Source organism: Coregonus clupeaformis, chromosome 8 (assembly GCF_020615455.1).
Source record: "Coregonus clupeaformis isolate EN_2021a chromosome 8, ASM2061545v1, whole genome shotgun sequence".
Lineage (NCBI taxonomy): Eukaryota > Metazoa > Chordata > Actinopteri > Salmoniformes > Salmonidae > Coregonus > Coregonus clupeaformis.
In genome coordinates this window covers 16,636,637-16,652,175 of record NC_059199.1, presented here as the reverse complement: position 1 = coordinate 16,652,175, position 15,539 = coordinate 16,636,637, and the positions used below count along the sequence as shown (strand labels likewise).

The 15,539-nt window shown below is 45.2% G+C and overlaps 1 protein-coding gene across 1 annotated transcript; it reads right to left on the bottom strand.

Moving 5' to 3' along the window:
- Positions 1-9,950: 9,950 nt before the first annotated feature.
- Positions 9,951-13,746, bottom strand: LOC121571707 (SLAM family member 8-like). Its single transcript, XM_045222228.1, has 5 exons — positions 13,704-13,746; positions 11,034-11,336; positions 10,515-10,784; positions 10,187-10,353; positions 9,951-10,025 (listed from the first exon to the last, which is right to left on the bottom strand). The coding sequence occupies exons 1-5, from the start codon at positions 13,744-13,746 to the stop codon at positions 9,951-9,953; spliced, it is 858 nt and encodes a 285-aa protein (XP_045078163.1).
- Positions 13,747-15,539: the final 1,793 nt, after the last annotated feature.

The window sequence follows — 15,539 nt, the reverse complement described above, 5'->3', positions numbered from 1 at the left end:
ACATTCTTACTTCATATCTAAACCATACCTGTAGCAACTTCCTTTTACACTGTTTTCTCAACAAGGGACAAAAAACAATGTCTTATTCCTTTTTCTCTTAAAGGCTTAGTAAATCAGGTAATTAGTGTTCATAAACAAACACACTAACTCAGTTTATTTATTCTAAAATTGATTAAATAAATAAAAATCCTCATAATGACAAAGTGGAAACAGGTTTAGAAATTTTTGCAAATGTATATAAAAAAAATTAAAACACTTTATTTACATAAGTATTCAGACCCTTTGCTATGAGACTCGAAATTGAGCTCAGATGCATCCTGTTTCCATTGATCATCCTTGAGATGTTTCTACTTGATTGGAGTCCACCTGTTGTAAATTCAATTGATTGGACATGATTTGGAAAGGCACACACCTGTCTATATAAGGTCCCAGAGTTGACATGCATGTCAGAGCAAAACAAGCCATGAGGTCGAAGGAATTGTCCGTAGAGCTCTAGGACCGGATTGCGTTGAGGCACAGATCTGTGGAAGGGTACCAAAAAAGTTCTGCAGCATTGAAGGTCCCCAAAAACACTGTGGCCTCCATCATTCTTAAATGGAATAAGTTTGGAGCCACCAAGACTCTTCCTAGTTCTGGCTGCCCGGCCAAACTGAGCAATCGGGGGACAAAGGCCTTGGTCAGGGAGGTGACCAAGAACCCAATGGTCACTCTGAGAGCACTCCAGAGTTCCTCTGTGGAGATGGGAGAACCTTCCAGAAGGACAACCATCTCTGCAGCACTCCACCAATCAGGCCTTTATGGTACTGGCCTGGTTTTTCAGCGGCAGGGACTGGGAGACTAGTCAGGATCGAGTGAAAGATGATCGGAGCAAAGTACAGAGAGATCCTTGATGAAAACCTGTTCCAGATCGAAGGTTCACCTTCCAAAAGGACAATGACCCTAAGCACACAACCAAGACTACGCAGGAGTGGCTTCAGGACAAGTCTCTGAATGTCCTTGAGTGGCCCAGCCAGAGCCCGGACTTGAACCCGATCTAACATATCTGGAGAGACCTGAAAATAGCTGTGCAGCGACGCTCCCCATCCAACCTGACAGAGCTTGAGAGGATCCGCAGAGAAAAATGGGAGAAACTCCCCAATACAGGTGTGCCAAGCTTGTAGCGTCTTACCCAAGAAGACTCGAGGCTGTAATTGCTGCCAAAGGTGCTTCAACAAAGTACTGAGTAAAGGGTCTGAATACTTATGTTAATGTGATATTTCAATTATTATTTTTTTTATGTGTAAAAATGTCTAAACCTGTTTTTGCTTTGTCATTAAGGGGTATTGATGAGGAAAAAACAACAATATAATCAATTTTAGAATAAGGCTGTAACGTAACAAAATGTGAAAAAGTAAAGGGGTCTGAATACTTTCTGAATGCGCTGTACATAGTAGCAAACAGAGCAAGGTGTGCTCCATTCTGTCCCCACAGACAAGTTACTTTCTATACAACTACAGTCCTTCTGACAAACCACTCTACAGTCTGCTTAGATCACACCTCTTCACCGTCACACAGAAAAACAGAGAGAGAAAGATTCAAGAGAAATGTCAAAAGATTGTGAGAAAAAATAGTAGCAGTTGATAGCGTGTTTATATTCTGACCAACTTCTCCTTCTAGTTGGCTACATGGTCTCACACTCGCTCCTTAGAGACCTGAATTGATGAGATCAGAGCTTGTGGTTTTATATCAGAATGTGTAGATGTTTGTTTTATGCTGCACCATGCACAGATAGATAGATAGATAGATAGATAGATATATAGATAGATAGATAGATAGATAGATAGATAGATAGATAGATAGATAGATAGATAGATAGATAGATAGATAGATAGATAGATAGTGTAGGCCTCCCCTCAAACCTTTGCTCAGCTGTCAGGTGGCAAGCCTAGCCAGCTAACCTCAGTTGTTCCACAATGGAAATGGACATCTTCTGCCACCCCCTCAATTATGAGGAATACGTTTAGTTAGATACTGTCTACATAGATATGTTTGTTATTGTGTTGTTTATGGTTGTATTTCAATTTGTCTGTTTATGTGATGTGCCTCAGGGTTATTGTTCATGTACTGTATCATGTTTTTGTGTGTGTGTGTGTTTTGTGTGTGTGTGTGTGGTTTGTGTGTGTTGTGTGGTTTGTGTGTGTGTACATCAGTGGCAGAGCTAAGCGGAATTTATTACCACTGACCAGAGATGGGAGGAGTTTCAAAGCTTAAACGATTTACCTTTAAAAATATCTAAGTGGTTTGTTGTAGAGTGTAGAGTGAGACACTGCGTGAAGAAACAAGGTAAACATCTGGGGTTTCTTATCGCCCATCAGGACTGTAACTACTCCACATACTTGTGGATCACAATATTGAAGCTAATGTGGTCATTGGTCACATAGCAACAACATAACCCCTCAGTCTACTGGGTCTGCCCTCTTATTCCTTCCTCTCTCTATGTCATCATATTAGTACAGACATGGACCACTTCTGTATGGGTTCATATCAGTAGAAGTCCAATCTGTATGTGTTTTACAGAAGACTGACAGCACTATGGTGCATAGAGATTTTGTTAATGGGGCTTTGACCGAATTAGAAAGGTACAGATGCTTAAAGAGAAACAGAAAAAAATTGAATCTGATGTCATGTTCATCTCTACACAACTTCCTCTTACTGTAAAATAAATGGACACATCAACACTGTGGTCTTTCTGTGAGTGGAAGAGAGAACTATAGTATATATCTGAGGAAGGAACTTTGTGGATAATAACATATTTGTGCAAAAAGTCAAGTCAATATTGCATATACCATACCTGGTCATGTTGACATTTTCAGTCCAATCTTTAATGTCACTAGGAGAGGTGTCAAAGGTTTGACTTCATGACATATTTATCATTTGGTTTATGTTGTAGCTATTTGGAGGTCAACTGCATGTAGATGTTCTTGAGTTACAGCACAAACAAGGTAGGTCTGTCAACTGTTCAAAGTAATAACCCAAGAAAGTGGTGATCACAGTGATAGATTGAATGTAAAAGAGAAATTAATAAGTGAACTACAGAATATGTATGCTGAAAGAACATTGTCATTCTTCTCTCTGAAAAGGACATAAATCCCTGCACACCTTTTCATGTGTACTTATCATCCCAGCAACTAGGTTTTCACCGGTTTTTGTATATGACTACAACCATTCTCTATTTGTCTCTCTCTGATCACAGAGGGAAAAGACAGCTTCACACAGTGCCTTCCTTCACAAACACACACTGCTTAAGACGAAGACAGCAAACCATGACCACTCAACTATGACAAACAAGTGCCCTAATGTAAAGTTCCTCAGCCTTTTAATTTCATTCACTGCGCTCTAGATAAAATCAAACTTAACCAACTGATTAATTAGCGTTATTATGCAAGTTGAGTGGACTTAAAAAGGACAAGAATTTGAGCCAATGTGTTAGTGTCTTCAATCAAGTAACTCTGCTTGAAGTCAGTTGTATTTGAATAAGCTTGTTGAGTAAAATTACAAATTCCTGTTTGCTGAAAACAACTCAAAACCACGCCAATCATTATCATGATCATTATTCCAGCATGCTCTCTTGCAGGTTGATTTTCAGAATGGTTTGTCTCAATACCTGTGTATTTGCATGTACTTTAGAAAAATGTATGTTATCTATGTTTGTGTAGCATAAGATTAATCAACCAATCAAACTAATCCAATCTGTTAGTAGTTCGATTTATTACACACATTACAGATATGGCTGTTCCAGTTTATATAATTTAGGCAGGCTCAGTAATCAATCTTCCCTACCCCAACAGTCATTCTGAATGCAGGTTGCGTGTGATTAAAAGTTCAAATAGTTGGATATCCTAACTCTGGCTGGATTCCAATAGGAATTACACATCACTTTCCAAGCCAGCATAATGTGACTTGCAGGCTTGATGTGGTCTGTAAACCAGGAGTTTCAGACCAGTGTGTTAGGGTGTAACTAGGCCCTCAAAGGTTTTATGATATATGTTATGTGTTGTCATAAGGAGTTTAATTTTAAAGATAACATTCACTTAGACACTCACTTGGTGAAGGCTACTGTCACGTTGCTGTGGATTGGTGTGGTGTAGAATCAGGCGCAGGAAGCAGAGGATAAGTCCAACCAGACTTTACTAGAGCACAACACAAAATAAATCCAAAACAGCCCGGAGGCAAAAGGACGCACAAAGGCGTAAAATAGCGAGCGCACACACAGGTGCGTAATACTCTCCTAAATACAAGGAGGAAGCTATGAACATAGCGTACCGACACGGGTAGCGTAACAACACGACACAAACAATTACACACAACACTAAACTAACAACAAGGAAACTAAATAGGGTGCTAAATGAGACATAACACAAAACAGGTGTGACTAACAGACAAAACCAATCAAACAAGAAACATAGAGCGGTGGCAGCTAGAACTCCGGAGACGACGACCGGCGAAACCTGCCCGAACAAGGAGGAGGAGCCGCCTCGGCCGAAACCGTGACAGCCGCGCGCCGCCTCCGGCCTCGAGGCCGACCAGGAGGACGCGGAGCAGGGCGCGTAGGATGACCACGACGGAATTCGGTCATCAGGGACGGATCCAGAATGTCCCTCCTCGGCACCCAGCACCGCTCCTCCGGACCGTACCCCTCCCACTCCACGAGATATTGGAGACCCCCCATCCGGCGTCTCGAATCCAGGATGGTCCGAACAGTGTACGCCGGAGCCCCCTCGATGTCCAACGGGGGCGGAGGAGTCTCCTCAATCTCAAAGTCCTGGAGTGGACCAGCTACCACCGGCCTGAGGAGAGACACATGGAACGAGGGGTTAATATTCTTGTAATCAATAGGTAGTTCTAACCTGTAACTCACCTCGTTCAATCTCCTCAGGACTTTAAAAGGCCCCACAAACCGCCGACCCAGCTTCCGGCAGGGCAGGCGGAGGGGCAGGTTTCTGGTTGAGAGCCAGACTCGATCTCCAGGTGCGTACACTGGCCCCTCACTGCGGTGTAGGTCGGCGCTCGTCTTCTGTCGACGTATGGCACGCTGCAGATGGGACGTGTGCAGCGTTCCCACGTCTCCTCCGAGCGCCGCACCCACTCATCCACAGCGGGGGCCTCGATCTGGCTCTCATGCCACGGTGCCAGAACCGGCTGGTACCCCAACACACACTGGAAAGGGGTTAGTTGGGTGGAGGAGTGGCGGAGAGAGTTCTGTGCCATCTCGGCCCAGGGCACATATCTCGCCCACTCCTCCGGCCGGCCCTGACAATATGACCTCAGAAACCTACCCACATCCTGGTTGACTCGTTCAACCTGCCCATTACTCTCCGGGTGGTAACCCGAGGTAAGGCTCACCGAGACCCCCAAACGTTCCATAAATGCTCTCCAGACTCTGGAGGTAAACTGGGGGCCTCGATCGGACACTATATCCTCGAGCACCCCGTAATGCCAGAAGACGTGAGTAAATAGAGCCTCAGCGGTCTGTAGGGCCGTAGGAAGACCCGGCATAGGAAGGAGACGACAGGCCTTCGAGAACCGATCCACAACGACCAGGATGGTGGTATTCCCCTGTGAGGAGGGAAGATCGGTAACAAAATCCACCGAGAGGTGAGACCAGGGTCGTTGTGGAACGGGCAGGGGCTGTAATTTACCCCTGGGCAAGTGTCTGGGCGCCTTACACTGGGCACACACTGAGCAGGAGGAGACATAAACCCTCACATCCCTGGCTAACGTTGGCCACCAGTACTTCGTACTAAGGCAGTGCACTGTCCGGCCAATACCCGGATGTCCAGAGGAGGGGGACGTGTGAGCCCAATAAATCAGCCGATCCCGGACCTCGAGCGGGACGTACGCCCGACCCACCGGACACTGTGGAGGACTAGGCTCGGTGCGTAACGCCGCTCGATCTCCGCATCGACCTCCCACACCACCGGTGCCACCAGACAAGACTCCGGTAGTATGGGAATGGACTCCACGCACCTCTCCTCCGTGTCATACCGACGGGACAGAGCATCTGCCTTCCCGTTCTGGGACCCAGGGATGTAAGTGATCTTGAACACAAACCGGGCGAGAAACATAGTCCATCGAGCCTGGCGAGGATTCAGTCTCCTAGCTGCCCGAATGTATTCCAGGTTACGACGGTCGGTCAGAATGAGGAAAAGGGTGCTGAGCCCCCTCAAGCCAATGCCTCCACACCTTTAGGGCCTGTACTACGGCTAACAGCTCCCTGTCCCCTACGTCATAATTCCGCTCCGCCGGACTGAGCTTCTTAGAATAAAAAGCACAGGGGCGGAGCTAGGTGGTGTACCGGATCGTTGAGAAAGAACTGCCCCGATACCGGCCTCAGACGCGTCCACCTCAACTTGGAAGGGTAAAGTGGGATCCGGGTGCGCCAACACCGGAGCCGAGGTAAACAGGTCCTTCAGTCTCCCAAAGGCCCTGTCCGCCTCAGCCGACCACTGCAAGCGCACCGACCCCCTTCAGAAGAGACGTTATGGGAGCTGCCACCTGTCCAAAACCCCGGATAAACCTCCGGTAGTAATTCGCAAAACCCAAGAACCGCTGCACCTCTTTAACCGTAGTTGGGGTTTGCCAATTACGCACGGCGGACACTCGGTCCACCTCCATTCTCACCCCTGACGCAGACAACTGGTAACCTAAAAAGGAAACTGACTCCTGGAAGAACAGACATTTCTCAGCTTTGACATACAGGTCATGCTCCAACAGTCTCCTCAATACCCTGCGCACCAGGGCTACATGCTCGGCCCAAGTAGCACTGTACACAAGAATATCATCTATGTACACCACTACTCCCTGCGCCTGCATGTCCCGGAAAAGTTCATCTACAAACGATTGGAAGACTGATGGAGCATTCATTAACCCATATGGCATGACGAGATACTCGTAATGGCCGGAGGTAGTACTAAATGCTGTCTTCCACTCATCGCCCTCCCTAATGCGCACCAAGTTATATGCGCTCCTGAGATCCAATTTTGTGAAGAACCTTGCCCCGTGTAAGGACTCCGTCATGGTCCCAATCAGCGGGAGTGGATAACTATATTTCACAGTCACCTGATTGAGACCGCGGTAATCAATACACGGACGCAAACCTCCATCCTTTTCTTCACAAAAAAGAAGCTTGAGGACGCGGGGAGAAGTGGAGGACCGTATGTATCCCTGTCTCAGAGACTCGGCAATGTAAGTTTCCATTGCCCTTTTCTCCTCCTGTGACAAAGGATACACATGGCTCGCGAAGCGCTGCTCCTGTCTGGAGGGTCTATCGCACAATCCCCTTGTCTATGAGGTGGCAACTGTGCCGCTCTGGTCTTACTAAACAAGAGCGCCAAATCCTCATACTCAGGAGGAATGTGCAGTGCTGGCATCTGGTTCGGACTCTCCACCGAGGTCGCCCCTACGGAAACACCCAGACATAACCCCTCACACTGAGCAGACCACCCTTTAAGAGCTTTCTCTCGCACGAAATAGTAGGATCATGGGTCATCAACCAGGGAAGCCCCAGTACCACCGGATACGCAGGAGAGTCGATCAGATAGAGTTGAATCGTCTCCTCATGACCCCCTGCGTCATCATCCTAAGTGGCGCTGTGACCTCCCCAATCAACCCAGATCCTAACGGACGACTATCTAAGGCATGTACAGGAAAGGGTTTTTCGACTGGAAGGAGGGGAATCCCTAACTTAACACAGAATCTCCGATCTACAAAATTCCCAGCTGCGCCTGAATCGACTAGCGCCTTATGCTGGGACCGAGGTGCAACCTGTGGGAAACAAACAGGTAATGTAATGTGTACGACAGAAAGCTCTGGGTAAGTAGGGCGCCTACTCACCTGGGAGGACTCCCCACTGTATGACCTGCCATCTCCCTCACCAGGGGACCCTCCCCAGCACCTAGCCGCGGTGTGCCCTCCGCGCCCACACTTGGTGCAGGAGACTGCCCCCCTCGGGCTCCTACCTCCTCTCCCTCTAGCGCCAGCACCTCCCAGCTCCATCGGACACTGCTCGGAGGCGCTGGAGGGTGGAATGGGGGGACCCCACCTGGGACGTCTGCGGGTCGCAAGCAGGTTGTCCAGTCGAATGGCCATGTCCACCAGCTGGTCAAATGTTAGTGTAGTGTCCCTGCATGCTAACTCCCTGCGGACGTCCTCCCGAAGGCTACATCTGAAGTGGTCTATGAGGGCCCTCTCATTCCACCCAGCATCAGCCGCTAGCGTCCGGAACTCCAGCGCAAACTCCTGAGCGCTCCTCATCCCCTGTCGGAGGTGGAATAGACGTTCCCCCGCCACTTTCCCCTCCGGTGGATGGTCGAAGACCGCACGGAAGCGACGGGAGAACTCCGCATAGGTGACTGTGGCGGCGTCTATTCCCCTCCATTCGGCGTTGGCCCACTCCAACGCCTTGCCGGTGAGACAGGAGATGAGGGCGGAAACGCTCTCGTATCCCGAGGGCGCCGGGTGTATGGTGGCAATGTAGAGCTCCACTTGTAAGAGGAACCCCTGACACCCGGCAGCGGTGCCGTCGTACGCCCTCGGGAGCGAGAGCCGAATCCCACTGGGTTCCGGTCGATGGACGGCCTGGCTGTCCGGTGGTGATGGTGCGATAGGTGGGGCTGTGGGAACCCCGCTGGTCTCCCATCGACGAAGGGTGTCCATGACGCCCTCCAAGGCGTGCCCGATCCGGTTGATACGGTGCTCTTGACCAAGGAGACGCTCCTCCATGGTGTCGACGGGTGCTCCTGCTGATTCCATGTTCTGGTGTGTAATTCTGTCACGTTGCTGTGGATTGGTGTGGTGTAGAATCAGGCGCAGGAAGCAGAGGATAGGTCCAACCAGACTTTACTAGAGCACAACACAAAATAAATCCAAAACAGCCCGGAGGCAAAAGGACGCACAAAGGCGTAAAATAGCGAGCGCACACACAGGTGCGTAATACTCTCCTAAATACAAGGAGGAAGCTATGAACATAGCGTACCGACACGGGTAGCGTAACAACACGACACGAACAATTACACACAACACTAAACTAACAACAAGGAAACTAAATAGGGTGCTAAATGAGACATAACACAAAACAGGTGTGACTAACAGACAAAACCAATCAAACAAGAAACATAGAGCGGTGGCAGCTAGAACTCCGGAGACGACGACCGGCGAAACCTGCCCGAACAAGGAGGAGGAGCCGCCTCGGCCGAAACCGTGACAGCTACAGTGCTGAAAACTATTCAATACAACAACCATGTCTCTGTGGCTAACAAATACAGTCATGGGAGGTAACTACAATGCACTCTAAATACAAGGCACTCAAGCTATGCAAAAAGGTAGAATATTTTTTTTATTCTGTGAACAGCATATATATTTTTTTAGAATTAACTGAATTCCATCTGGATATTGGGACAGACATGCATGCCATTTTGGACATGCGGACAAATCAAATAAGACCAACAACAATCCACACGCAACCAAGGCTCTCCAGCATATACTCTGTGATTACAACCTCATTGATGCCTGGCAAGCACTTAATCCTAATGCAAAAGAGTATACTTTCTACTCACAGGCATAAATCATTCTCACAAATCAATGTCATACTATTATCTACAACTCTTCTCTTTAATCAAGAAAATAGAAATTCGACATATGAGCTTGTTTGATCACCACTCCTACAACTGCATGTTACACATTTCAGAATCTCCTAATTGTAACTAGGCCCTCAAAGAAAGACATAAGGCCTTATGATACACTGTAAAGGGAGAAGATTACAATCATGAAAAAGTAAGCAAATAGTGTAGGTCGTGATGAAATTAACCAGTAACATCTTGGCCTAACTACAGAATATTCACATGCAAGATGCAGAGGATGCAGAGTGTTCTATATCTATGAAAGGCCCAGCCTTTGACCACATCCTGTTCAGCTCACAGTACTTTCTGGTAGGGAGAGGTGGGGGGCTCTGGGCGTCCAAATGCGATCTTGTCATACAGAGTCTGCGGCTACATGTGACAGATAATCAAGAAAAAACTGTTTCAGCATCAAGAAAGGTATAGACAATTATCAAAGTAGACTACATAGTCTTCCATTCAATAACAGACATTCAAATTCAATATTCAAATACAAATCAATAATATCATCTGAAGAATATTTCTAGATCCACCTGAAATGTAACTTTAAGTATAGTTAAGGGCCCTAAGCAGTACATATCTGGGTTACTGCGGCCCCTGCAGTAGCACACTGCCACAGCTACAGTGAGGATCAGCACCACAGTGCCTCCTACTGATACTCTGATGTAGATGGTATACCATGCCAGCCCTGTCACATATTGTACAACGCACATGATTAGACTATACAATATGATAAAGACTAAATGGCTCTATATCATACACTTCCAAGGTAATCACAAGCATTATATATTTTATTTGACAACATAAGCGTATAATCACACTGAAAAGTGTATGGAAGGGATTATTATGATATCTAGGTACCTGGGGCGGTTTTGTCATTACCACCCTTTACTATCGCAAAGACAGTTTTCCAACTGACTAGGTTGGAGGCGTTGCACGTTACACTGATGTCTCTCTCTGCAGGAGAGAGAGAGAAGTGAATCTGCTGGGTGTCCCCGTACATCTCATTGTCTCTCTCCCAGGTGTATGTAAGGTTGGAGTAGCAGGACACGTTGCACACCAACCGCACCGTACAGGAGTGGTTGGCTAATAGCGTGATGTCTGTCTGGATCACCACTTTGGATATAGGCTCTGACCAACCAGGAGAGAGATAGAGACACATAATCAGTCTTCTAAATGTACCCTACCATAGCCATACCACCAGGAGAAAGACGACAGAGGATAAAACTTGTTAATGTGATGGAAATGTATCAAAGCATGGTGAGTAAGGTCAGTATAAAACCAACAAATCTTCATTATAGTTTAAAGATCATCAGATAACCCATGGATATAAATTAGAATGATATCAAAATAGGATGCAAAAAGGTGATAACAGCCTACCGTGGCCCTTCAGAGTGATGGTCTTACTGCCAATCTGACCTTTGTCCCCTTCGCCTGTAACTAGAAAATCCCCTGAGTCTTGCAGTGGCAGTTCTCTGACCGTTAAACTAAAGTTTTTGTTGTTCATCTTTAGTCTCCCCTCAAACTGGGATCCAGGTGAATATACACCTTCTGAGTTGACTTCTACAATATCCTTTACCCTATACTTCCACTCCAATGATTTGAAATGTCCCCTCTCTAAGCCTGACAGCAGCTCCATGGAGTCCCCCACTGTCTTGTTGATGAACAGAGGAACACCCACACCTGAAACACACAAATATATATGTTATTCTGACATCAATCAATGGTTGCATACTATATTACAATGATCTTTTCACTGTATAATTATTAATGTAAGTATTGTGTAGCAAGTATTGTAATTACTCATTGTTACGTTGTAATATTTGTTACAGTGTGCCTACATGAATAATTACACAATAATACACTGCAATGCAAAGTGTTACACAATCAATTAATAGATAATAATGGATTGGATTTATATAGTGCTTTTCCAGGTTTCATTTATACTGTAAATGGCACTTTACATATTTTCACTTTATATCTGTACATATCTGAGTGTGTGGGTCCTATTTTACTTCATTAAAGTCCACTCCTTCCCCACATTCAGCAGAACAGGATGAGATGACAGGAAAAGAGAAGTGGGGGTGGATCTGATAACTCCTCCTCAGCTCACAAGTACAAATCCCACTGTGGTTACTGTGTAATTACTCACCAGAAATGCATCATATACTGCATGGGCAACATTATAAATACATTATAAATACATTATAAATACATGTCAGTCTGGAGTGATGTTTTATAAACCCTTACACAAAAACAGCTCTGTCATGAATTAAGACAAAATAAAGTTACAGCTCAATGAAGTGTGGTATTTAGGGCATAACTGCAGTTATCCTAGTCCTACAGTTTATCTTATTATGTAATAGAAACAATCATTCCATACAGTCCCGTATTGCCTTAAATGTAATGAGTGACATGCATCTAGCACAGGGTCATAAGATCTTTTCAGTTCTAGTAGCACTGCAACAGCTGCTGGCCCAACCACACCATTGGCACTCATTCAAAACTGCAGAATCAATACATCATGATATGTTGCTGAATATAGATATTATGTAGGTGTTATCATACAGTAATAAAGCAAATGTTTCGAGATATCCAACCAATCACTGATGACTAGGCATTCTACAGTCAACACACACCATGCAAAGACCAACAATTAATTTAGAGAAAGCTAACGGTTTTCCTAGAGTTATCATGTAAGAAAGCACATGCAATAGATCCTGTGTGAGGATGATTCTACCCTTTGGTGTCACATTAGACTAAGGAGACCGTTGAAAAGACCCTAAGCAGCCAACAGACTAAAGTCAGTAAGTGGTTATCCATTTAGGCAAGACAGAAAGTATCCCTTTTTGTTCCTAACACAAAGTGAGAAACTCTTCCAACTTCTCGGTCAAGTTTAATGGTGTAGCGGTGAAGGAAAAATGCTCTGTTACATACACTGGGATGTGAACTGGACCAACACATGACATGTGAATTTATGGCTCTGAAGGCCATTGGAAATGTTCACTGCAGGACAAAGTTCCTGGCAAGGGTAGCCAAGTTCCTGTATACAGAGAGTATGAGGACCCTGGCAACATCTCTGATACGGTGCCACTATGACTATGCTTCTATCTCATGGTTCAGTAGCATAACAAAGAATCTGAAGGACAAACTTAAAACGACCCAAAACAAACTAATGAGAATTATACTGAAGCTCAGCCATTGGGACGCACATTGGTCTTAATCATTTCAGGGAACTGAGCTGGCTTCCAGTTGATCTGGTGGTGGTGCAGATTAAACTGTTGATGGTTTTTAAAGTGAGACATGACCTTGCCCCCAGTTACCTGTCTGGTTATTTTAATTTCAGTAGACTCTCATAGCTATCACACCAGAGCTAATGTTGCCAATATCAGACTGCTGCACTGTAGGAGCATGGCTGGAAAAAGCTCTCTCGAAAGAGAAAGAAAGAGAAAGAAAGAGAAAAAAAGAGAGAGAGAGCGAGAGAAAGAGGGGGAGAGAGAGCGAGCGAGAGAGGGGGGTTAGAGAGAGAGAGCGAGAGAGAGAGAAAATATGTGTGTGTGCATTTTCATCTAGGCTTCATATGTCTGGAGAAGTGTTTGTATGACCTCTTTTGCATGCTCATAGGTCAGTGTGGCTGAGGGATATGAAACACCTGCCAACTTTTTCAGAAGATATTGGGTCCCAGGTTTCTGACAAAGGCCCCACTTCTACGTTTCAGGTAACATCTTTTGGTGATGTCATTTCCAGTTTCTGTTTTCTCAGGAGCAGTGCCAATGACTGCTGGCTGTCTGTCTGACCACATAGACATAAACACATAGACACAGAAACCCCCTAACTGGAACAGTGACCTTCCAGACCATGCAGGGATACTGAAAATAGTCATACACCACTAATGTCATTATTCGGCATGACCTATCTTTAGGATGAGGAGGCAATATGGGAAAACTGGTAATCATGCATCCGTAGGTTACTACCTGGAATTCAACACAGTAATACAAATATTCAGTATTGTTTCCATGTAAATACCAGACCCTGGCCCATGAGTCTGACCTTTGCTTTCTTGGAAGATCCCTTTGCCATCATAGACTTGCATGTCCACATTTCAATATTAAAAGGAAGTGATACACAGTACCAGTACTGACCAGCTCCTCAGAACTCCTGCAGACAGGATATCAAATCATATCAAATCAAATTGTATTTGTCACATTAAATTTTACATTTTAGTCATTTAGAAGGCGCTCTTATCCAGAGCGACTTACAGTTAGTGAGTGCATACATTTTCACATGCGCAAATACAACAGGTGTAGACCTTACTGTGAAATGCTTACTTACAAGCCGTTAACCAACAATGCAGTTCAAAAATAGAGTTTAGAAAATATTTACTAAATAAACTAAAGTAAAAAATAAAGTAACACAAGAAAATTATATAACAATAACAAGGAAATATACAGGGGGTACTGGTACCGAGTCAATGTGTGGGGGTACAGGTTAGTCAAGATAATTTGTACATTGTGAACATGCATAAATAATAAACAGCGAGTTACAGCAGTGTAAAAATAAAGGGGGGGGTGTCAATATAAACAGTCCAGGTGGCCATTTGATCAATAGTTCAGCGGTCTTATGGCTTGGGGGTAGAAGCTGTTAAGGAGCCTTTAGGACCTAGACTTGGCGCTCTGGTACCGCTTGCCGTGTAGTAGCAGAGAGATCAGTCAATAACATGGATGACTGGAGTATTTGAAAATTCTTTGGGCCTTCCTCTGACACCGCCTAGTATATAGGTCCTGGATTGCAGGATGGTTGGTCCCAGTGATGTACTGGGACGTACGCACTACCCTCTGTAACGCCTTACGGTTAGATGCCAAGCAGTTGCCATACCAGGTGGTGATGCAACCGGTCAGGATGCTCTCGATGGTGCAGCTGTAGAACCTTTTGAGGATCTGGGGACCCCTGCCAAATCTTTTCAGTCTCCTGAGGGGGAAAAGGTGTTGTCGTGCCCTCTTCACAACTGTCTTGGTGTGTTTGGACCATGATAGTTCGTTGGTGATGTGGACACCAATGAATTTGAAACTCTCGACCCACTCCACTACAGCCCCGTCGTTGCTAATGGGGGCCTGTTCGGCCATCCTTTTCCTACAGTCCACGATGAGCTCCTTTGTCTTGCTCACATTGAGGGAGAGGTTGTTGTCCTGGCATCACACTGCCAGGTCTCTGACCTCCTCCCTATAGGCTGTCTCATCGTTGTCTGTGATCAGGCCTACCACTGTTGTGTCGTCAGCAAACTTAATGATGGTGTTGAGTCGTGCTTGGCCACGCAGTCGTGGGTGAACAAGGAGTACAGGAGAGGACTAATCATTTAGGAAGGTTACCTTCGCTTTCTTGGGCACAGGGACTATGGTGGTCTGTTTGAATATGACATCATAAAACTGAGACGGCACACTTCCCCAAAAAGTCATTCTGAAAATCTAAATGGGTCTTTCACTGATGGAGTACAGCATTTTTACTTTAACTCACACATTTAGGAGCCTAAGATCTATATTAGGCTGAAAGGAGGTTTGACCAAAGCAGGTTATATGGAAAAGTTGATGATGATGACAATATCCATTTACTGTAAGAAAGCACTCATGCCATCTGGTGGATAAAAAGTAGTTTATTAAAAAGCACAATACAAAGATATTGTAAAAGTACAGGTCATTAGAAGAAGATGTGAATAATACCTACAATATTTTGGAAATTCATATACAAATATGTTATTGTATCATCTGAATGACAGATATAATACATTAAAGATGATACATTTTAACGCATTTACAACAAAACAATAATACTCAATACACAATACAAGGCAGATAATTCCTGTAGCTGCAGATAAGATCCGTTATCATTACA